At 41.1% G+C, this 24,634-nt stretch overlaps 2 protein-coding genes across 5 annotated transcripts; both read right to left on the bottom strand.

Moving 5' to 3' along the window:
- Window positions 1–1,323: 1,323 nt before the first annotated feature.
- Window positions 1,324–11,748, bottom strand: LOC126617793 (adenosine kinase 2-like). Of its 4 annotated transcripts, XM_050285849.1 has the most exons (11): window positions 11,690–11,743; window positions 11,274–11,320; window positions 11,132–11,163; window positions 10,944–11,046; window positions 2,800–2,865; window positions 2,579–2,655; window positions 2,392–2,489; window positions 2,220–2,290; window positions 2,063–2,129; window positions 1,779–1,962; window positions 1,324–1,647 (listed from the first exon to the last, which is right to left on the bottom strand). In XM_050285849.1, exons 4-11 carry the CDS (start codon window positions 11,012–11,014, stop codon window positions 1,505–1,507), a joined length of 777 nt encoding a protein of 258 aa, XP_050141806.1. In that variant the 5' UTR covers window positions 11,015–11,046; window positions 11,132–11,163; window positions 11,274–11,320; window positions 11,690–11,743; the 3' UTR covers window positions 1,324–1,504. The 4 variants fall into 4 exon arrangements, with proteins under 4 accessions (XP_050141806.1, XP_050141804.1, XP_050141805.1 ...); XM_050285847.1 differs by having other exon boundaries at window positions 10,944–11,163; window positions 11,690–11,748; XM_050285848.1 differs by lacking the exon at window positions 11,690–11,743 and having other exon boundaries at window positions 11,274–11,651.
- A 9,013-nt stretch (window positions 11,749–20,761) lies between these two features.
- LOC126617792 (isocitrate dehydrogenase [NAD] catalytic subunit 5, mitochondrial-like) lies at window positions 20,762–23,828 on the bottom strand. Its single transcript, XM_050285846.1, has 7 exons — window positions 23,492–23,828; window positions 22,630–22,950; window positions 22,384–22,545; window positions 22,220–22,294; window positions 21,829–21,938; window positions 21,674–21,746; window positions 20,762–21,267 (listed from the first exon to the last, which is right to left on the bottom strand). The coding sequence occupies exons 1-7, from the start codon at window positions 23,801–23,803 to the stop codon at window positions 21,076–21,078; spliced, it is 1,245 nt and encodes a 414-aa protein (XP_050141803.1). The 5' UTR covers window positions 23,804–23,828; the 3' UTR covers window positions 20,762–21,075.
- Window positions 23,829–24,634: the final 806 nt, after the last annotated feature.

Below are 24,634 nucleotides of genomic sequence, written 5' to 3' on the forward strand. Positions count from 1 at the left end.
AGCTTGGTTTTTTGACTGGGTGCTGGCACATTTGCACCCCGGTGGAAGTGCTCTAATAGAGGATGAGAACCCCCGTCGCGCAGCACCACTTCAAACAATCAAAGTTCCCTTAGAGCAATTCCACCCCTGTGGACTTTGCGCCAGCACCCAGCGCATTTATCCACTCAAATGAACAGTAATAGACTGGAGTGAACAGTAATAGGCCAAGGCATCTCCACCCCTAAAAAAATGCGCTGGCACCCAGCGCATTTATTTGGTGTGTTTTTTTTTTAAGTTTATTTCGGATAAGATTTTTAACCCATTTAAAATAAAGAATAAAAAAATAAAATAGTTTTAATCTCGTCACGCCACGTGTCATTATCTGAACGTACTATTTTGTGAATAAATTTCCGATATTATTTTCAACCAATCCCGACACGCCACGTGTCACTTCCGTGGTACAATAATTTAGCCAAGATTTCGATAAGATTTCGATAATTGAAATGTGGTGTAAAGGTGAAAGATGAGGGTTAGGTATTTATAGGAAAAAAAATAAGATTTTTCAATTATTTCTGTAATTTTTTTAAAATTTTCTGTATTTTTTAATAATTTTTCTGTATTTTTTAATATTGTTTAATGAATTTTAATATAGTTAATTAATCTGGACCGTTGGATTTGAAAAATATTCAAATGCAAGAGCCAGGGACTTGCCACGTGGCCAACGGTCATATTTCTGACCGTTGGGGCCTTTTTTTTTTTTTTTTTTTTTTACTTTTTTGTAAAAAGAACGTGGACCGTTGATTTTTGATCTGACGGTCCATGTTAAAAGTAAAATTTAAATTTTTTTTACCGTTGGAAATCCAACGGTCTAGAAAACTAGCCGTTGGAAATCCAACGGCACTGAGGAGGGCCACGTAGCCCTATTCCGGGTTCTCCACAAGTGGGCTGACAAGCGGGCCCCTCCCGCCTGCAACCCGGTTCCCTACTCGTGCTTCTGCGCGCTTGTGCTGCACGCGCCTTCTAAACAGGCCGGTCTCTGGGTCTGTCCGAAATAGGTTGGCCCGTTGCCCAGCTTGGGCTGTGTCCCAGGCTCTTTCGCGGGCTGGAGCAACTTGACAAGGGGCTGGGCTGTTTTTTGGACTTGGTGCTGGGCAATTTCCACTGGGGTAGAATTGCTCTTAGAAGTTAGAAAGGATGCGTTGCAAATTGTTGATTGTATAGAATCAACTGTTTTAGTATGTCATTGGTTGGACCACAACCAATTCGAACTATTTGAACTATTTGATTGAACTATCTATGACCGATATTAGATGTTCAAACCTGCTACTGGACAGACATCAAGCAGAGCTGCAAAACTACATTTCATTTCTACTAACACAATTTAACCCCCTTGTTCAAAGAAGCGGGTGCAAAATCAAATCCGACTCCAAATAAGCAAATACAAAGATAACATTGCCAATCAAATAGACTTCTGAGCAATCAAAATTTAAACAACACTTACTAGAGAACAAAGGGAATGAATGACTTAATTGAAATCGGGCTTCTCTGGGTAGGTGCAGCCAGACCTCTGGATAACAACATTTGCAGCATAGTTGCCAGCTTTGACACAGTCTTCGATGGCTTTCTCTTGAACTAAGTGAGACAGAAAACCTCCAACGAAAGCATCCCCTAGACAAAAAGTAACACAATAGATTAGTAATTAACTCGCAGTGGAGCGTTTCTAACTGTAGTGTGCTACTAGATGTTTTCAAATGTATTAAATTTTTTATACATGCTACTAACTGTTACAGAAAACATACCTGCTCCATTGGTGTCTACCAATTTCTCTTTGGGCAACTTCTCCACTGGGAAAGCTTTCACTTTCCCATCCTCAGCAACAACTACGGGATCTGCACCCTGAGTGATAACAGCAATCCTCTTGTGTGTCCCTGATGCCTTGGGCCATTGGGAGATCTTTAGAGCTATTTGCTCGACATCATCGGTCTTTGATTCAACAAGTCAAAATAATTTAACGATATGAATGTAAACAATTTCCAAAAACATAGATTAACAGTAATCCTCATGTTGTAATAGGCAATTTTACCTCCCAGCCATGAACTTTTGAAAAGGTTCTTGCTTCCGTCTCGTTTCCAAAAACATAGTCCACATACCTACATTTTAATAAATAAAAAAAGGCATGCCCTACTTAAGTATGTCCTTATTACTTGATTATTATGCCCAGAACAAAATGAAAAGCTTACGGCAAGGCTTTCTCCTGAGCATCCTTGAAAAACTCGCAGATGAATGGAGCAGAAAGGTTCATTGAGAAAACCTGCAGATAAAGGGAATTTTCAAGAGTCAAGACGCTGTTTAGCAATAGCTACTGAAAGCAGCAAATAAGAAAACAATTTGAAGAAATAAAATTTCAAATACCTTGTTATTTGCAGCAGCATGTTCAGCAACAAGCTGGATGGAGTCTGGGGATACAGTTAGAAAAAACCCAGCAATGTAGATGTACTTGGCCTTCTCAACTGTCCAAACAGGATTCAAAGAATCAAGTCACAAGAATGAATTACTGCATAATGAAGTACAAGCCTAAACACAAAGGTTGAAAGAGTACCGAGTGCCCAATTTTCAGGTTTTTTTAAATGCTCAATTTTGTAGCAGTTGGCAGCTGACAAATTGGCAACAAGTGACCTAAATATACACACCGTAGAATGCTGTCAGTCCACTAGGTTGAAAATTATGAGTGAATATTTCAAACTATATTAACAGTTAACGGATGACTAGCGAATTGGAAGCAAAGTTTGAAATTTCAAAATTGCTTAATTATAAACTGACCAGTGACTACCAACAACACAGACAGCACAAGTTCCTGTTGGGGCAGTCTCATCCTCATAATAGTGAACAACAACAACAACAACAACAACAACAAAGCCTTTTCCCACTAAGTGGGGTCGGCTATATGAATCCTAGAACGCCATTGCGCTCGGTTTTGTGTCATGTCCTCCGTTAGATCCAAGTACTCTAAGTCTTTTCTTAGAGTCTCTTCCAAAGTTGTCCTAGGTCTTCCTCTACCCCTTCGGCCCTGAACCTCTGTCCCGTAGTCACATCTTCGAACCGGAGCGTCAGTCGGCCTTCTTTGCACATGTTCAAAATCACCGGAGCCGATTTTCTCTCATATTTCCTACAATTTCGGCTACTCCTACTTTACCTCGGATATCCTCATTCCCAATCTTATCCTTTCTCGTGTGCCCACACATCCCACGAAGCATCCTCATCTCCGCTACACCCATTTTGTGTACGTGTTGATGCTTCACCACCCAACATTCTGTGCCATACAACATCGCTAGCCTTATTGCCGTCCTATAAAATTTTCCCTTGAGCTTCAGTGGCCTACGACGGTCACACAACACGCCGGATGCACTCTTTCCATCCAGCTCGTATTCTATGGTTGAGATCTCCATCTAATTCTCCGTTCTCTTGCAAGATAGATCCTAGGTAGCGAAAACGATCGCTTTTTGTGAGCTTCGCTAGATTGCTCCGGTCATTAGTGTGGATAAGTATATAAATGGATAGAGATAGGAAAGCAAACACAAGATGTACGTGGTTCACCCAGATTGGCTACGTCCACGGAATAGAAGAGTTCTCATTAATTGTGAAGGGTTTACACAAGTACATAGGTTCAAGCTCTCATTTAGTGAGTACAAGTGAATGATTTAGTACAAATGACATTAGGAAATATTGTGGGAGAATGATCTCGTAATCACGAAACTTCTAAGTATCGGAGTGTGGTGTCGTCTTGACTTGCCTTATCTGTCTCATAGGTAGATGTGGCATCTTCTCTGGAAGTACTCTTCCTCCATCCAGGGGTGGTATCTTTAACTGGTGGAGATGCACAAGGTAATGTATCAATTTCACTTGAAGCTTACTTGTAGTTTCAGGCTTGGTCAAGCGCGATACAAACCATGTAGTAGGAGTCCCCCAAGTCGCCGAGCTAGGGGGTCTGCTGAAAGAGGTGACAGACAAGGTAAGCAATCAGAGCTCCGACTGATTGTTCACCTTCTCCCCATCTTGCAGCAGCATGAAGGATAAAGAGAAGAAAAATGAGAAGAGATGATATGAGATACTTTTGCTTTTGAAGAAGTAACTTTCCACAGGCTTATTCTTGAACTGAGCTGGAGGGTTTTCTGGTTTCCTCCAGAGTATAAGGCCGACTGAAGAATTTGAGGGTCAAAACAAGTCCATCAAATCTAGAGTACGTTCCACCCTGCTGATATGGGATACTTTTGCTTTTGACAGAGTAATGAATGTATCGGCACGTGTGCTGTTACGCTTGTCTCCACATGCTTCCTTGTATCCTTCGCACTTGCCCTATCTGTTCCTCAAGCAGATGCGGAATCTTCCCTGGAAACATAAGATGTTGAAGATGAGTACTCGAGAGCAATGCCAGGTAAGTAATCAGGTAAGGGGTTCCAGGCAGTCAGTTCCTGGCTGGAAGCTTGATTCCAAGTGCTGACTGATTGCTCTCTTTCTCCTTGTCTTGCAGGTAAAAACAAGGCCAAAAGAAAAGACAGGGAAAAAGCATGATATGGGATACTCTTGCTTTTAACCCTGATGATATGAGATATTCTTGCTCTAGTATAGCTTGTTTGCAGAGGTATTATCGGGGGGAAAGAAAGCTGAATATTTCGAAAGGCTTCGTTGGGAGTGCCCTCTCAGATATGATGAAGGGTTGAGCATTTTTGCAGGTCTGCCTGTCCGTTGGGGATGGAGGTCGACATATATAGGAGTCTCCCTAACAACAAGTAGTAATGCTATTCCTTTACCCTGCTTGGTCATAGCACGGTAGTGGGAGCTGCCAGTTTCACATGTTTTAACTCTGTCAGAGCACTTTGAAAAAGTGGTCTGTGGTATCTGGCTCTCGAGATTCGGAGAACGATGCCTCTTCGATTTTTGAGAAAGCAATCATGCTGGGGGTATGACTCTCGAGATTCGGAGAGCAGTGTCTCTTCGATTTTTGAGGAAGTAATCATGTTGGGAGTCTGGCTCTCGAGATTCGGAGGGCGGTGCCTCTTCGATTTTGGAGCAAGCAATCTTGTTGGGAGTGTTGTCTCGAATGTGAGTAAAGGTTGGGCATGTTTGCTAGTCTACCTTGCCACGAAGCACAAAGGTTGACACACAGGGACTTTCCAATTATCCAGCAATGGTACTGTTCCTTTACCCTCTCTTCGATTTTGAGAAAGTAGTCATGTTGGGAGTCTGGCTCTCGAGATTCGGAGGACGGTGCCTCTTCGATTTTGGAGCAAGCAATCTTATTGGGAGTGTTTTCTCGAATGTGAGTAAAGGTTGGGCATGTTTGCTAGTCTACCTTGCCACGAAGCACAGAGGTTGACACACAGGGACTTTCCAATTATCCAGCAGTGGTACTGTTCCTTTACAGTTGTGGGTAATAATATGGTAGCTAGACCTTCAAAATTTATGTGTCTAAACTTTTGTTAGTGCTGTTTCTTTGCTATTCTTTTACCTTTCTTGGTCAGAGCGATGTAGTGGGAGCTGCAAGCTTCACGTGCTCAACTTTGGCAGAGAACTTTGGCAAAGTTATTTGTGGTACCCATGAGCTATTGTTGCGTGTGGGAAGTGGGTGATTGAACAGTAAGATTCATGTGCTTTCTACTTCACCAGAAGTCTTCGACAGAATGCTCATAATTTCTGCAAAGCTGAGTGTGCGTGTGACAGGTGCTGACAAGGCTAGAAAAGTAGGTGCCTCTTCGATTTCTGAGATCGGCCCTCGTGGTCTCTGAGCAGCCCAGCTTTTGAGAAAGCGAGCGCCTCTTCGATTGATTCGGAGAACGATGCCTCATCAATTTTTGAGAAAGCAATCATGCTGGGGGTCTGGCTCTCGAGATTCGGGGAGCAGTGTCTCTTCGATTTTTGAGAAAGTAATCATGTTGGGAGTCTGGCTCTCGAGATTCGGAGGGCGGTGCCTCTTCGATTTTGGAGCAAGCAATCTTGTTGGGAGTGTTTTCTCGAATGTGAGTAAAGGTTGGGCATGTTTGCTAGTCTACCTTGCCACGAAGCACAGAGGTTGACACACAGGGACTTTCCAATTATCCAGCAATGGTACTGTTCCTTTACCCTCTCTTCGATTTTTAAGAAAGTAGTCATGTTGGGAGTCTGGCTCTCGAGATTCGGAGGACGGTGCCTCTTCGATTTTGGAGCAAGCAATCTTATTGGGAGTGTTTTCTCGAATGTGAGTAAAGGTTGGGCATGTTTGCTAGTCTACCTTGCCACGAAGCACAGAGGTTGACACACAGGGACTTTCCAATTATCCAGCAGTGGTACTGTTCCTTTACCCTTGTGGGTAATAATATGGTAGCTAGACCTTCAAAATTTATGGGTCTAAACTTTGTTAGTGCTGTTTCTTTGCTATTCTTTTACCCTTCTTGGTCAGAGCGATGTAGTGGGAGCTGCAAGCTTCACGTGCTCAACTTTGGCAGAGAACTTTGGCAAAGTTATCTGTGGTACCCATGAGCTATTGTTGCGTGTGAGAAGTGGGTGATTGAACAGTAAGATTCATGTGTTTTCTACTTCCCCAGAAGTCTTTGACAGAATGCCCATAATTTCCGCAAAACTGAGTGTGCGTGTGACAGGTGCTGACAAGGCTGGAAAAGGCTGGAAAAGTAGGTGCCTCTTCGATTTCTAAGATCGGCCCTCGTGGTCTCTGGGGAGCCCAGCTTTTGAGAAAGCGAGCGCCTCTTCGATTTTTGAGATCGGCCTTCGTGGTCTTTGAGCAGCCCAACTTTTGAGAAAGCAAACGCCTCTTCGATTTCTGAGATCAACCCTCGTGATCTCTAAGCAGCCCAGCTTTTGAGAAAGCAAACGCCTCTTCGATTTCTGAGCAGGCGCCTCTTCGATTTCTGAAGCTTCGTCGAGTGCAGATTTTTATAGGGGCTGGCATTAAGTTCCAAAGCACACTTGAATCTCCACCAGTAGAAGCTTCATTCTTGCACTTCTAAGATCTTGATTTGTCCGACCTCTTCTCTCTTCAACACCTTTGAAAATGTCTGGCCCCTCCGACCGTCGTTTTGACTTGAACCTTGTTGAAGAGGCAGCCCCGCCTTCTCCAGACAACATATGGCGCCCATCCTTCGTCTCCCCTACTGGTCCTCTTACCGTTGGGGATTCCGTGATGAAGAATGATATGACCGCTGTGGTGGTGGCCAGGAACCTTCTCACTCCCAAAGATAACAGACTACTTTCCAAACGGTCTGATGAGTTAGCTGTTAAGGATTCGCTGGCTCTCAGTGTTCAGTGTGCAGGTTCTGTGTCTAATATGGCCCAACGCCTATTTGCTCGAACCCGCCAAGTTGAATCATTGGCGGCTGAAGTGATGAGTCTCAAACAGGAGATTAGAGGGCTCAAGCATGAGAATAAACAGTTGCACCGGCTCGCACATGACTATGCTACAAACATGAAGAGGAAGCTTGACCAGATGAAGGAAACTGATGGTCAGGTTTTACTTGATCATCAGAGATTTGTGGGTTTGTTCCAAAGGCATTTATTGCCTTCGTCTTCTGGGGCTGTACCGCGTAATGAAGCTCCAAATGATCAACCTCTGATGCCTCCTCCTTCTAGGGTTCTGTCCAGTACTGAGGCTCCAAATGATCCCCCTCCGGTGCCTTCTCTTTCTGGGGCTCTACCGACTGCTGAGACTTCTCCTAAGCAACCTTTGTGAAGGCTCCCTCTTGTGTGCTTATTTTGACTCATGTATATGTACATATTTGTAGCTTATCGGGGATATCAATAAATAAGCTTTCCTTCATTTCAACGTATTGTGTTAAATACACCAAAGCCTTCTTCGCTAAGTTCTTTGAATTTTCTTTTGTTAAAGCTTGTATGTTGAAGCTTTCTGAGTGGAGCATGTAGGTTGGGGTAGTGTTCCCTTAATTTCCCGAGTGAGGAAAACTTCTCGGTTGGAGACTTGGAAAATCCAAGTCACTGAGTGGGATCGGCTATATAAATCTTAGAACGCCATTGTGCTCGATCCTGTGTCATGTCCTTCGTTAGATCTAAGTACTCTAAGTCTTTTCTTAGAGTCTCTTCCAAAGTTTTCCTAGGTCTTCCTCTACCCCTTCGGCCCTGAACCTCTGTCCCATAGTCGCATCTTCTAATCAGAACGTCAGTAGGCCTTCTTTGCACATGTCCAAACCACCGTAACCGATTTTCTCTCATCTTTCCTTCAATTTCGGCTACTCCTACTTTACCCCGGATATCCTCATTCCTAATCTTATCCTTTCTCGTGTGCCCACACATCCAACGAAGCATCCTCATCTCCGCTACACCCATTTTGTGTACGTGTTGATGTTTCACCGCCCAACATTCTGTGCCATACAGCATCGCCGGCCTTATTGCCGTCCTATAAAATTTTCCCTTGAGCTTCAGTGGCATACGGCGGTCACACAACACGCCGGATGCACTCTTCCACTTCATCCATCCAGCTTGTATTCTATGGTTGAGATCTCCATCTAATTCTCCGTTCTTTTGCAAGATAGATCCTAGGTAACGAAAACGGTCGCTCTTTGGTATTTCTTGATCTCCGATCCTCACCCCTAACTCGTTTTGGCCTCCATTTGCACTGAACTTGCACTCCATATATTCTGTCTTTGATCGGCTTAGGCGAAGACCTTTAGATTCCAACACTTCTCTCCAAAGGTTAAGCTTTGCATTTACCCCTTCCTGAGTTTCATCTATCAACACTATATCGTCTGCGAAAAGCATACACCAAGGAATATCATCTTGAATATGTCGTGTTAACTCATCCATTACCAACGCAAAAAGGTAAGGACTTAAGGATGAGCCTTGATGTAATCCTACAGTTATGGGAAAGCTTTCGGTTTGTCCTTCATGAGTTCTTACGGCAATCTTTGCTCCTTCATACATATCCTTTATAGCTTGGATATATGCTACTCGTACTCCTTTCTTCTCTAAAATCCTCCAAAGAATGTCTCTTGGGACCCTATCATACGCTTTTTCCAAATCTATAAAGACCATGTGTAAATCCTTTTTCCCATCTCTATATCTTTCCATCAATCTTCGTAAGAGATAGATTGCCTCCATGGTTGAGCGCCCTGGCATGAACCCGAATTGGTTGTCCGAAACCCGTGTCTCTTGCCTCAATCTATGCTCAATGACTCTCTCCCAGAGCTTCATTGTATGACTCATTAGCTTAATACCCCTATAGTTCATGCAATTTTGTACGTCGCCCTTATTCTTGTAGATAGGCACCAAAGTGCTCATTCGCCACTCATTTGGCATCTTCTTCGTTTTCAAAATCCTATTGAAAAGGTCAGTGAGCCATGTTATACCTGTCTCTCCCAAAAGTTTCCACACTTCGATTGGTATATCGTCTGGGCCTATTGCTTTTTTATGCTTCATCTTCTTCAAAGCTACAACCACTTCTTCCTTCCGGATTCGACGATAAAAAGAGTAGTTTCTACACTCTTCTGAGTTACTCAACTCCCCTAAAGAAGCACTCATTTCATGTCCTTCATTGAAAAGATTATGAAAATAACCTCTCCATCTGTCTTTAACCGCGTTCTCTGTAGCAAGAACATTTTCATCCTCATCCTTGATGCACCTCACTTGGTTTAGGTCCCTTGTCTTCTTTTCCCTTGCTCTAGATAGTTTATAGATATCCAACTCTCCTTCTTTGGTATCTAGTCGTTTATACATATCGTCGTAAGCCGCTAACTTAGCTTCTCTGACAGCTTTCTTCGCCTCTTGCTTCGCTTTTCTATACCTTTCACCATTTTCATCAGTCCTCTCCTTGTATAAGGCTTTACAACATTCCTTCTTAGCCTTCACCTTTGTTTGTACCTCCTCATTCCACCACCAAGATTCCTTTTGGTGTGGGGCAAAGCCCTTGGACTCTCCTAATACCTCTTTTGCTACTTTTCGGATACAACTAGCCATGGAATCCCACATTTGGCTAGCTTCCCCCGCTCTATCCCACACACATTGGGTGATTACCTTCTCTTTGAAAATGGCTTGTTTTTCTTCTTTTAGATTCCACCATCTAGTCCTTGGGCACTTCCAAGTCTTGTTCTTTTGTCTTACTCTTTTGATATGTACATCCATCACCAACAAGCGATGTTGATTAGCCACGCTCTCTCCTGGTATAACTTTGCAATCCTTACAAGTTATACGATCCCCTTTCCTCATTAGAAGAAAATCTATTTGTGTTTTTGACGACCCACTCTTGTAGGTGATCACATGTTCTTCTCTCTTCTTAAAGAAGGTGTTGGCTAAGAAGAGATCATATGCCATTGCAAAATCCAAGATAGCTTCCCCATCCTCGTTTCTCTCCCCAAAACCATGGCCACCATGAAAACCTCCATAGTTGCCTGTCTCCCTGCCCACGTGTCCATTTAAATCTCCTCCTATAAATAACTTCTCCGTCTGAGCAATTCCTTGCACCAAGTCTCCAAGATCTTCCCAAAATTTCTCCTTCGAACTCGTATCCAACCCTACTTGAGGTGCGTACGCACTAATCACATTGATAAGTTCTTGTCCTATTACAATCTTGATTGCCATGATTCTATCTCCTACCCTCTTGACATCTACAACATCTTGTACCAAGGTCTTGTCCACGATGATGCCAACACCGTTTCTCGTTCTATTTGTGCCCGAATACCAAAGTTTAAACCCTGAGTTTTCTAGATCCTTTGCCTTACTACCAACCCACTTAGTACCGTTGGGGTGAAATTGGGAAATTTGAGGTGGAGAGACTTCGACCAAAAATGGGTGGATAGACAATTTAGGAGGAAAAAAAATAAGACTTTACTCTTTCAAACCGCAACTTAAATACTATGAATTATAAAAGTCCCTCTCTCTTTTTTCGTTGACAAAAATTCCTTTCTTTTTAGGCATGCATAAGTAAATATTATATAATGAATAAAGCAAGATCGATATAAGAACAACTTACATTAACACCAGCAAGTTTTGAGTTCTTCTTCATCTCTTCCCCATACTTGTCCTTTCCAATGGAGCCCATATAACTTGTTGTCCAGGTACTTGAAGCATCCACTGCAGAAGGTAAAGAGAAATACGCCCAATGGTGATAACAATTCATTAAGGATATAAATGATCAAAAGAGCAATTCATCAAGCACCTGAGCAACTCGGATGGAATTCTGAGTAGCACCTGCACAATTCAAAAGTTAAAACTCAACTTATTCTCGTAGTATTCACAAATTTAGCACATCTGCAACAATATTTATTTCAAAACCAGACAATACACATTCAGTGCCCTACCTCCAGCAATGTACTTCGCATTGTACTTGGAAGACATTTCGTCATACCTGAGACAAACATCCATGTTGGTCAAGATTGCATCTAGTAAAAACTATGTTTACCCATGGAAAATTGTCTCGCAGTCAGACGGAAGTGTGGGGACTTAATTTTCATTAATGGAACTACATTTTGTTACCGATATATTATATGAACACAATCCTTTTTGCGTGGTCACCCAGATAAATAAGGCACTGAATCTAACTACGATAGGGACACACTTTAAAGTTCAATAATTTCGTGTCGGTGCAATACCAAAATACAATCTAATATCCCTCTCTTTGAAATGGAGAATAAAAAAAATTACCCTCAAAACCGCTACAGATTCATATTTATGCAAGAAGAGTAGAAATTCGAAAGGCGAAAACTAAATCACTTACATGCCCAGGTGCTTGTCTTCGGCAAGAATCGCATCATTGGGCTTGAGTTCATATCTGTGACACAAAAAAGCAAACAAAATCAATGCCACCACACCAATTATGTGTTCTTCTAGCTCACAGTACAGTGACCCAAAGCGTAGAGTATAAGCTACATCCATACAGTTGAGCTAGAAAGCCCAAATGCCTAGGCAATAGATCAAACAGCTGGTGGGCAACATCAAGCTTCATGGACCTAAACCCCGAGCGAAAGAAAGCAAAAAAAAAAAAGAACAAAAGGGGTTTGAGAGAATGCGACTTACTTTTGCAAGAACTCCTCGTCGACGACGCCGGAGATGTCGAGCAGTGGGTTGCCCATCCCCAACAGAATTCCCTCGGACACCATCGCAGCGAGAGCTTAAGCTTAAGAAACCGTAGCAATTACAAAGATGGAGAAATCAGATCAGATCTCTGGTTATTGGTAGGAATGTTTACGGAAGGGTAATCGGAATAAAGAAAGGGAGTTGAATTTCAATTACGGAGTATTCCGACGTTTATTAAAGGAAACTTTAACAAAAAGCACATGTACTGTTCATTTTAACGAAAAATCACATTTTTACACTAAAAAGTCAATTCTGTTGTAAACATTCCTAGTTTAAGTATGATTGTGTAAATCCTAGATAAGATTTGATTCTAGTTATCCTTTCCTATTACAACTTGTATTACTTGGAGGAGAAGGAATATCTTCTCTCCCTTTACTATTATAAATAAAGGCACAATGTAGGAGGGATAACAACACACACATTCCCCTACAATTCTACAAACACACATCTCTCTCCTCTCTCTCTCTGCCGCCGGCCCTAGTCCCTCTGTCAGATAAAATAGACCACAACACGTTATCAGCACGCTCCTACCGCTGCGCTTAGGAATCTGACGTTGGAGATTTTTTCTGCATCAAACCAGTTCATCCATATCATCACGCAATCAGGTTCTTTCCAAACAACGGCTTTTAACTCGATATTTTGCAAGCCCTGATAGCATGAACATTCACCATGATGCATGACCCAACTTTACGTTTTACGTATTTTAGATTCTACATAAATTGTGTATGCTTCATAATCAAAATTGCTACAATTATGTGAATTTGATATTTGTCATGAATTGAATCCTACATATGTACATGCATTGAAACTATTATTTGCATATGCATCAACGTAAATATGTGATTCATTAAAATTATACATGCATATAATATAATTGAATACAAAATAAAAAATAAAAAATAAAAAATAAAAAAAACGAAAAAAAATAAATAAATTTTTAGGGCTGCACACAGCAGCCCATTCCCCTCTTCTCACCCCGTGGGCCTGTAATCCCACCCGAGGGTTCTTGGCCTATATTTTTAGGCCCCGAGATTTTATTATTTAATTTTTTTTAAAATAATATGGGTTTTTATATTTTCACCCACATTTTAATTTGACCCCGAAGACCAAAAATAAATTAATTCACTTATCATTATACAATATTTCTGCATATATTCTTTGCATATTTGTTTGCATATATATTTGTGTTTACCTGCAGGAATATATGAACCTGAAGTTCATAATTACTTTGAAACCCGAAGTTTCTTATACACATGCCTTGTTAGAAAACCCGAAGTTTTCACTTAAATATATCACCCATGAAAACCCGAAGTTTTTCATGCAAAATTAAACCAATACATGTCTATTAGAACCTGTATGTTCTACTCCTATGTGAATGGATTGATTTTTCTCCATTACACTAACCACATCTTGTCCATCTATTTTGATAGGACCATGTCGAACTTGAACAAACTCGACTTCACCGCTTTGGAGGTTTCTGGAATGAACTACCTCAAGTGGGTTCAAGATGTGAAGCTCCACCTCACTGCAAAGAACTTGCGTCCTGCTATTAAAAAAGCAACAGATAAACCTGTTGGCGAGGCTGAAAAAGCCACTGCTATGATCTTCATCCGAAGACATATCCATAACGCTCTACAAACTGAGTACCTTGCTGAGGAGGATCCACGTGCATTATGGGTCGCTTTGGCTGATCGTTTCGATCACCAAAAGGACATATTCTTGCCTGAAGCAAGACACGACTGGCAGCACTTGCGCTTCCAAGACTTTAAGTCTGTGAATGAATATAATTCTGAAGTTTGTCGAATCCGATCACTTCTCAAGTTTTGCAATGAAACTTTGACTGAAGAGGATCTCCTGGAGAAGACCTACTCGACCTTCTCTGCTTCTAATATTGTCCTGCAGCAACAATATAGAGCTCAGACGTTCACTAAGTTCTCGGATTTGATCTCTGTTTTACTTCTTGCTGAAAAGCAGAACCAGCTGTTGATGAAGAATCATCAAGCTCGACCTACTGGGGCTACTGTTGTGCCTGAAGCACATTATAGCACTAATCAGCACCCAAAACGCCAAAAGAGGCGTGGTAAGGGCGGCCAGAAGCCATCCCACCAAGGTCAACAGAGCCAAGGCCCATCCAAGGGAGGAAACAAAGCCCAGAAGCGCCCAAACCTCGCTCCCAAGGCCCCGAACTTCAAGAATAAGGGCAAAGCACCTGCCACAATGAATGACGATATGTGCTATCGTTGTGGTTCCAAGGACCATTGGTCCCGTATTTGCCGTGCTCCCAAGAAGGTTGTGGATGCATATCATTCTCGTCGTACGAAGTTTGAATCAAACTTCCTGCAAGTGGACGAACCGGAGACTACAAAGATGGAGGTTTCTGATTTTCAGGAGGATACCACTCCTATGGAAGATTAGAATCTTAGACATAGACTTATTTTTCAGTTAAAATAAGACAATTGGGGCCGAATTCCACCTTGTGGCCGAACCCCACCTTGTTTTTTGGTTGATTTTGAACAATTTTCCTTTATGTTTTGGATTATTAGTTGGCGATTTATTTTGGATATTAAGTTTTTTCCTTGAATAAATGAAATTATTTCGAATTGATACTTGTTTTTATAAACTTTTATGCATGTGACCGATTCAAATTAATTTTTCATTCTAGGTATGACTAGTGGGAAAGTTAGTTGTCTGGCAGATAGTGCAACCACGCATACTGTTTTGCGTGAACGCATCTATTTCACTAACTTCGTACCTAAGAATGCACCTCTGACAACCCTCTCAGGCCCATCCAACCTGATCGAAGGATACGGTAAGGCACGTATAATGTTGTCCAATGGTACAATCTTGACCATTGCTGAGGCACTCTATTCTCCACGTTCCGGAAGAACGTTACTAAGTCTCAAGGACATTAGAGATAACAATTACCACGCTGAAACCCACGTAGAAAACGGAGTTGAATTTCTGTGCGTAACTTCCTACGAATATGGCCAGAAGCGTATTCTAGAGAAGATGGAGCGTAACCCGAGTGGTCTGTATACTACGACCATACGCCCCATAGAATGCCACTATGTGGCCGGCCCTACCACAGGGACCGCGCACGAAATTACACTTTGGCATGATCGTTTGGGACATCCTGGACGAATAGCGATGCGCCGTATCCTCAAAACTTCACACGGGCATCCACTAACCCGAAGCTTAGGTTCGATCCATGAAATTGCATGCCAAACATGTTCTATGGGAAAGCTTATTACTAAGCCTTCTTATGACAAGATTCGTTCGAATCCTCCCATTTTTCTACAACGGATTCAGGGGGACATTTGTGGACCGATTCAACCTCCCTGCTGACTATTTAGATATTTTATGGTTTTGGTTGACGCTTCTACACGTTGGTCACACGTGTGCTTGTTGTCCACAAGGAACGCTGCATTCTCCAAACTGTTGGCTCAGGTTATCAAGCTCAGGGCTCACCACCCTGATTATCCGATCAAATCTATTCGATTGGATAATGCTGGAGAATTCACATCTAAAACTTTTGATGACTATTGCATGTCGGTTAGGGTTGAAGTTGAACATCCTGTACCCCATGTTCACACCCAGAACGGCCTGGCAGAGGCTTTCATTAAGCGTTTACAAATGATTGCTCGATCGTTGGTCATACGTACCAAGCTCCCGATCGCTGCTTGGGGCCATGCAATATTGCACGCAGCAAAGTTGGTCCGCCTGAGGCCTGTTGCGACACAACCATTTAGTGCCCTTCAGTTGGTCACCGGATGCGAACCCGACATATCACATCTGCGCGTTTTTGGTTGTGCGGTCTATGTGCCGATCTCGCCGCCCTTACGTACAAAAATGGGGCCTCAGCGAAGGATGGGAATCTATGTCGGATATGATTCTCCTTCGATTATTCGTTACTTAGAACCTTTGACAGGCGATCTGTTTACCGCTCGTTTCGTGGATTGTCACTTCTATGAGACAGTCTTCCCGTCGTTAAGGGGAGATAAGAACGTCAACGTTCCTAATGAACGACGCGAATTATCGTGGACGACTCCCACTTTGTCTCATTTAGATCCCCGCACCGCTCAGTCTGAAGCTGAAGTGCAGCGCATATTAGATCTCCAGAGCATAGCTCAGAGCATGCCAGATGCTTTCACCGATCTAGCGCGCGTGACAAGATCACATATTCCAGCTGCGAATACGCCTGCAAAGATGGATGTACCAAATGTACGACGGACTACCCTCCTGGAAGCCCGGGATGCCAATTCTGGTGATCCACGTACATTAGCGGCTAGCCAATCATCTGCCCCTACACAAAAGCGTGGCAGACCCCTTGGTTCAAAGGATTCACACCCCCGGAAGAGGAAAACCACGGCACAAGGTCCTGAAGAGCCTACCGTGAATCCGACTATCGCTTACTCATTTTACCCAACTCATGAGGAAATTCTAGATTATGGAAGCGTCCTTGAAGAGACGAATCCTCATCCCGAGAATCGTGAGATTTCGGTCTATTATGCTAGCTTAGATGATGTGTGGCGTAGAAATGAGATGATTGTCGACGATGCATTAGCATTTGCAGTAGCTACTGAGATCATGTTGAGCGATGACATTGAACCGCGTTCCGTTGATGAATGTCGACGTAGAGCTGATTGGTCAAACTGGAAACAAGCAATCCAAGTCGAACTTGATTCACTTGCGAAACGTAAGGTGTTTGGACCTGTAGTTCCTACTCCTCCACATGTGAAGCCCGTTGGCTACAAGTGGGTTTTCGTTCGGAAGCGTAATGAGAAGAACGAAATTGTGCGTTACAAAGCTCGTCTTGTAGCACAAGGTTTCTCACAACGCCCCGGGATTGACTATGACGAAACTTACTCACCCGTTATGGATGTGATTACTTTTCGATACCTTATCAGTTTGGTAGTTTCCGAAAAACTGGATATGCAGCTGATGGACGTAGTAACCGCGTATCTCTATGGGGATCTTGATACGGAAATTTATATGAAAGTTCCCGAAGGACTTACATTGACTGGTTCAAATATTTCCAAACCCCGGAACACGCTCTCAATTCGGCTGAGGCGTTCACTATACGGTTTGAAACAATCCGGAAGAATGTGGTATAACCGTTTAAGTGAGTATTTGACTAGTCAGGGATATGTGAATAACGAACTATGCCCTTGTGTGTTCATTAAGAAGTCACATTCCGGATTTGCGATTGTTGCAGTATATATCGATGACATGAATCTCATCGGAACTCCTGAAGAGCTCGCGAGAACTGCTTCGCACCTGAAGTCGGAATTTGAGATGAAAGATCTAGGTAAGACTCGATACTGTCTCGGTCTCGAGATAGAGCATTGTTCGGATGAAATCCTAGTACATCAATCGAACTACACCCAGAAGGTGTTGCGTCGTTTTAATGAGGATAAAGCGAAGTCTTCGAGTACTCCTATGGTCATTCGTACGCTAGATGCAAAGCGAGATCCCTTCCGTCCGAAGGAGGATGATGAAGAGATTTTGGAGCCTGAAGTTCCTTATCTAAGTGCGATAGGCGCTTTATTGTACTTAGCTCAATGCACTAGACCCGACATCTCCTTCGCTGTTAATCTTTTGGCAAGATACAGCAATGCACCAACACGCAGACATTGGACTGGCGTGAAAGACATCTTCCGTTACCTTAAGGGTACTACGAATTTGGGCTTATTCTATCCCTACGAATCCTCGAGTGATGCCGCACCCTATGCTCATCGGGTTGATTCTCGCCTTGTTGGTTATGCCGACGTTGGATACTTATCTGATCCGCACAAGGCGCGTTCTCAAACGGGTTATGTCTTTACCGTTGGAGGCACCGCAATATCTTGGAGGTCAACTAAACAGACCTTAGTTGCCACTTCGTCTAACCATGCTGAAATTCTCGCCTTACATGAAGCAACTCGGGAATGCTTTTGGTTGAGAGCAGTAGTGGGCCATATTCGAAGCTCCTGTGATCTTCATTCCGCCGTTAATGCCCCGACGACGATTTTTGAAGACAACGCAGCTTGCATCGAACAGCTCAAGAAGGGTTACATCAAAGGAGACAACACCAAGCATATTGCGCCAAAGTTCTTCTTTACACATCAACAACAAGAGCATCAGAAGATTGAAGTCACGCAAATCCGATCACAAGACAATCTGGCCGACCTCTTCACCAAATCACTACCGAAGGCGACGTTTCAGAAGCTTGTTCATGGAATTGGTATGCGTAAACTTTCTGAGTTGTAACTTTGCTATTTCTCTGTGGAATTATGTCAAACTCAGGGGGAGTATCTTCTGGATACTTGCTTGATCTTAATGTACTCTTTTTCCCTACGATTAGGAGCATTTTTCCCACTGGGTTTTTGCTAGCTAACTAGGTTTTAACGAGGCACCCACCTTGGGCTGGTCATATCCCTGATGACGTCCTGTAGACGTTTCTTTTGACTTTGCATTTCTCACGCATTTTTCCTTAGACTATGGATTTTGTCCCTACTTGGGTTTTTGTCATAGCCTTAGGGTTTTTAGTGAGACTTACTACTTATGCAAGTTCCTACCTTATTGAGAATAAGCGTTGTTCCTTGGAATCAGTGCCAACGAGTCGACTTCCTCAACTTCTGCATGATGCTGAATCTACCTTGAGTATTTACCCACTCAAGGGGGAGTGTTGTAAACATTCCTAGTTTAAGTATTATTGTGTAAATCCTAGATAAGATTTGATTCTAGTTATCCTTTCCTATTACAACTTGTATTACTTGGAGGAGAAGGAATATCTTCTCTCCCTTTACTACTATAAATAAAGGCACAATGTAGGAGGGATAACAACACACACATTCCCCTACAATTCTACAAACACACATCTCTCTCCTCTCTCTCTCTGCCGCCGGCCCTAGTCCCTCTGTCAGATAAAATAGACCACAACAAATTCTGGTATTATTCACTTTACCCTTTATTTTGTCCTTATCATTAAACCTCAAAGTTTTCAAGCTATTTTCATTAGTTTTTCTGTTTATTAAATATTAAGGAATCTAAAAAGTGATGGAGCCCATATGAAACAAGGAATTCAATTCCTGAAATTGGAGAAATCGGATTCCCTAGTTTTGTGAGGTATTTGAATTCCTTGAGGGTAAGGGAATCGGGAATGCATTTTTTATTCTAATTATGCCCTCACTTGTTTTTTATTATCCCAACATTGCCCTTCATTTGACACTCATTATGTCATTTTTAATAAATAAATAAAACCTATTTCTATATTTTTATATAGATAATTTTATTATATAAATATAATTAAGAATTTAATTTAATTAATTAGTATGAAAATAATTTATTTATGTAAGGGCAATTTAGTCATCAACTTAGTTTTCATTCCGATTGAAGTAAATTAGTAAACAACTTATATGGACTCAACATCATTCTTGCCATCTTTTAATAAATAAATAAAACCTATTTATACATGCTTATATAGATGAATTTTATTATATAAATTTAATTAAGAATTTAATTTAATTAATTAGTATTCAAACCTTCCACTGCATTAAATGTAAACAAGTGTAGGATATAAAAAATAAAAAAATAAAAAATAAAAAAGACGATAATTTAAGTACAAAATTATTTTCTTTTTTTTTTCTTTTTTGTGCCAGTCGAATTAAGGAGACTAGAAAAAAAATTAGATTATCCACATACTCTTCATTATCTTATGTTTTTAGTAAAATTGTCTTGCCTACATTATAAAATATTATGTCAAAAACATGAAACGACATAAAGTCCATTGAGAGTTTCCTTAGCATTTCTCTATAACTTAAGGGGAGAGAGTAGGGATGGGCAAATACCCATTGGTAATGGGTAACCGCGATTACCTGGCCATTTAAATTTCACGGTTACGGTTATGGGTAACCGTTTAGATAAATAAACGGTTATGTGTATAACCGTTTACCCGCGAAATTTAAATGGGCGGTTATGGGTATTAACCGCGGTTATAAACGGGTAACCATTTACCTATTTATTTTATATATGTAAAATTAACACAAACCATGTTCCCTATATGACAAAACTTAGATCAATGCTATTGACTATAGTGCATGACTTCTATAGCTAATATAATATAGTTTTCCTTAACCACTTTAAATTTCATGGTCCATTATATATATTATGTTAATATTTTACATTCCGAGTCAAATAATCCAAGAATAATGTCTTTTAACAGTTTTCGTAATCCAAGAATACTTAACAAATTTTATATTACCTTCATTGCTAACAGTTAAAAATATCGTCTGTAAACTATTATTTCAATTATTGGAATGGTATACGGACTTAAAAAATTAAATACGGAAATGTATGATGAATGTACCTATAATGGTGTTTAATTGTTAAAAAAACTAAATTATGACAAATTTTTATTTTTTAATTTTCAAGTTAAAAAAACACGTAAACGGATGAAAAATGAGTAAATGGTAAAAAAGAAAAGATAAACGGATTTAAAAATGATAAATGAGTAAACGGGTACTAAATGATTACGATTAAATGGGTACACAGTTATGAGTATAGTTAACCGTTTATAAACGGTTATGGGTATGGGTATAACCGTTTAGACAATTACCCAACGGGTAAACGATTATGCGTTTATAAAAATAAAAGGTTATGGATAAATAACTGCAGTTCCTCGCCCGCTATAACCGTTGCCCATCCCTAGGAGAGAGGGGAAAAAAAGACATCATTGTCTAATTATTTCATGAATTATTGACAGAATAAACGAATACCAATAGTACAGAAGAAAGCCCCTTGAACATAATAAGTTTATTTCAAAACTTTTGTATAAGAAGATGAATATGTGGATACCAAAATATGTTAATTTCTCCACTTTTGCCCTTCAAATCTCTCCTCGACTGGCCAAATCTCTTCTGGATCATCGAAGCGAAGTGATATTATTCCCCTTCAAAAACAACTGAATAAATAAAAAGGTTTCAGAAGGGCTCTCCGAAAGGAGTCGCAACAATCTGTTGACTACAAATCCTACTTAGCCGTATCCTTTCAAAGATGATCGACGATTGCCTGCGTAAAGTCAGAAGTTGATGAAGAGCCACCAAGGTCAGCGGTTCGGAACTTCCCCTCTGCAATTGTGCTGAGGATTGCATTTTGGATCCGATCTGCTTTATCATGGAGCTCCAAATGGCGTAGCATTGTAACAGCACTTAAAAGCAGGGCGGTCGGATTTGCCAAATTCTACAAAATTTCAACCAAAGAATGAATTAGGCGGAAACTTATTGGTAAAACATATTTCTACGGGAGAGCTTCCTAAGTAATGAACAAATTAAAAAACGAAACAAGTCACAATAAAATGTAATCAATGATTTGAATACTAGAATGGCTTTTATTATCAAGTTACCAACATCGTCAATTCCTCCCATTCAAGAGCCATACCAAGCAGGTTTCTATGTTAATCCTCTTTAGGAGGTCTACACCTACAGTTACGATATACAAAACTACGGGATAGGACAGATGAGATGAGCCTGTCCCTAAAGAAAACTTAAAAAAGAGACTCTGGCCTCACATAAGCACTTTCCTCACCCGCGGAGAATGAAATTATATACATAGCAGATTGAACATCAAAAGGTTCAAGAATGTTCACCTTTCCAGCAATATCAGGTGCTGAACCATGTACAGCTTCAGCAAGGGCAATGCCACCCTCTCCAATATTGCAGCTGCATATGAAAGGCAACCAACGTTAGATGATTTTTTATTCTTATTACAGTAGGTGATAAAAAATGCATATATACACCATACCTTGGCGTTAAGCCCAAACCACCTATCAACCCAGCACAAAGATCACTTATAATATCACCATAGAGGTTAGGCATCACTAACACATCAAAAAGTGCTGGATTCTTCACAAGCTGCAAAAATAAATCCTTCAATTAGCATTGCCTTAGTTTTATCATTAGTTAGTGTGGTGTTGCCTTAGTTGTGTTCTTTTGTTCTTTTAAAGAAAAATCCAAAACTCCATGTTTAATATGTCTTTTTCAAAATTTCTCAATGTATTGTTAAAAGTCTGCGAGGCATATCATAAATGCTCCCTTAGATCAAAGACTGTAGCATCATTTGACACCAAGTACCAAGTTTTACATGCACACAAATAGTCTTTCCGTAAAAGTTTTATCAAGAAATTTATTCATACCATCATACAGCAATTATCAATGACAACTTCCTCATATTTGATTTCAGGGTACTTCTCTGCAACCTCACGACAACACTGAAACAAAGACCAAACCAGTTTTGATATGAGCATACTTAGAAAAACAATCGAGAAGAATAAAATTTTTGCATGAACAATTGGCAGACCTTAAGAAAAAGACCATCAGTTTTCTGCATAATGTTTGCTTTGTGAATTGCAGAGACTCTCTCTCTTCCATGGGCCTTAGCATAATGAAAAGCATACTCAGCCACCCTCAAGCTTGCCTGACGGGTGATGATCTTGAGGCTCTCAACAACACCTCTCACCACCTACCACCAAAACAAAGAACTAAATCAAACTTTTGTACATAGAATATTTGAGTATATTCATCCGCTTGTTCTTTAAACACTTACTTGATGCTCAAGTCCACTATACTCTCCCTCTGTATTTTCACGAATAGTGATAAGATCGACATTGTCATATCGAGTTTTGTAGCCAGGAAGGCTGTAACAAGGCCTGACATTTGCATACAAATTAAGTTCTTTCCTCAGAGTAAGGTTCAAGGAACGATGACCTTTCCCAATTGGTGTGGCCATTGGCCCTTTCAAGCCTACCCCATTTTTCCGCACTGACTCTAAACTTTCCCATGTTAGGAAACTCTGCGTTCTCGGATCTATTTCAGTCCCAACATAATGTTCTTCCCATTCAATTGGCACGTCAGCTTCTCTGAACACCTGCACCAGTGCAAATTGCAAACTGCATCAACACTTCAAACCATAACAAACTAAAATACAAACAAATTCCATCGCACACCGATGGTTATTCACCTAGGACATAGTACTAATAACACACTGCTATCGACTTTTCGCATTTAAATTATCGATCTTTGATGTAATCACATCTTTACGATGAGTAGCTAGCTCTCGAATTCGCATATACAAAAATGGATAACCACATCAACAAACAAAGACAATTCGGTTGAAAATCTTCACAACAGATCATATCATCCAACTATAAACGGTTTCGAATAAACGACAAATACATACATACTCGATCAGCAAAAAATAATAATATTGTCTTCATCGCAGTCTAATATTCCATGAAAGATACAAACTTCACTAGATTTCAAAACCCTAAATTTAAAGTGGATTTGACTTTTGAGAGCCAGTGTGTGTATCTGTGTAACACACACATATACATACAATCTTGACGGAAAAGAAACGGAGCGTAAACGAAAAATTGATAAGAAGGAAGCGATGGAGATCGGAGATTAACCTGTTTGACGGACTCGGCAATCTCGGGGCCGATACCGTCGCCGGGGAAGAGGGTGGCTCGGATCGGAGTGGAAGCGGAGGAGAAAACCCTAGCTGACTGAGATGACGGGGACGATGACGACAGCAAGCTATGGGCAGGGTTGACGGCGCCGGAGAGGAAGTGGCTGGAGGCGCGCCTCAATAGGTGGGAAGCCATTTGCAGCTGATTGTGTGTAATTTGGCGATCGGAAAAGAATAAGTCCCGACTTTTGGTCTTCTTCTCACAACCAAATGGACTTGGATCCTCTCCTGAGCCCAAGGAGAGGTTTGTCATCTCCAACCGATGGCTGGTCAGAGAGTTCGTTTTAGCCTTCTGACCTTTTAAGATTTTTCAAGATATTAATATTTTAATGAACAGTATAGGGCCATATTTGTCTCCGTCTCCAATCGAGGGCCAGAGGGCTCGTTTTAACCCTGTCACAAAAAATCGTTTCCAACCGAGGGCCAAACATAATTTATTATTTAAATTTAAAAACTACAACAACTTAAATGTAAAAACAACAACTTATATTTAAAAACTACTAATTAAATTTAAAAACTACAAATTAAATTTAAAAACAACATTAACTTAAATTTAAAAATTACAACGACTTCAATTTAATATCCATAATCAACATCATCTTCATCATCCGCCATTGTAGGAGTATAGTCAGAGGTAAACAATTGCCGCCGAGACATAATTTCCTTTTTTTTCCTATCAAAATAGGCCTTACTCCTTGGAGTGTAATTCGAAGTGTTCATTTCCATATTCTTATCATCCATCTCTTCTTGTATTTGTTTGGCCCGTTCTTCATGTCTACACTTCCTTTCTTCTGCCTCAAGGGCATTTTGCTCCGCCAGTAATCGCAATGAGGCCGCCACTTCATGTTGAGCGGCGTAATCAGCATTTGCCTTGCCCTTTTCCCTCAACCTTCGGGCCTTGTTTCGTCCCATAGCCCTAGGTAAAGAACTTTCGGACGGAGTCGGATTTTCTACCCTTGTTCGTTGAATGGTAGGAGATTCATCTTCATTCATATCTACAGATGGGGATGCAGCTCCCAAAGGATTCACTCTATGTTGAGGTGGATCTTCAAATAACACCCACCCTTTACAAATTTCACAACAA

The sequence above is a fragment of the Malus sylvestris genome, chromosome 4, assembly GCF_916048215.2.
Source record: "Malus sylvestris chromosome 4, drMalSylv7.2, whole genome shotgun sequence".
NCBI lineage: Eukaryota > Viridiplantae > Streptophyta > Magnoliopsida > Rosales > Rosaceae > Malus > Malus sylvestris.

Excerpts from the sequence above, each read along its gene's own strand:
- LOC126617792 (XM_050285846.1), bottom strand. The coding sequence starts at position 23,803 with ATGACAAACCTCTCCTTGGGCTCAGGAGAGGATCCAAGTCCATTTGGT. Across the intron at positions 22,295-22,383 it reads CTGATGGTCTTTTTCTTAAG|TGTTGTCGTGAGGTTGCAGA; the intron begins GTCTGCCAATTG and ends TCTTTGTTTCAG. Across the intron at positions 21,268-21,673 it reads CACCTGATATTGCTGGAAAG|AATTTGGCAAATCCGACCGC; the intron begins GTGAACATTCTT and ends GAAATTTTGTAG.
- LOC126617793 (XM_050285847.1), bottom strand. The coding sequence starts at position 11,092 with ATGAATTGTTATCACCATTGGGCGTATTTCTCTTTACCTTCTGCAGTG. Across the intron at positions 2,656-2,799 it reads TGTGTTGTTGGTAGTCACTG|GTCACTTGTTGCCAATTTGT; the intron begins GTCAGTTTATAA and ends GTGTATATTTAG. Across the intron at positions 2,490-2,578 it reads ACCTGAAAATTGGGCACTCG|TTGAGAAGGCCAAGTACATC; the intron begins GTACTCTTTCAA and ends CTGTTTGGACAG.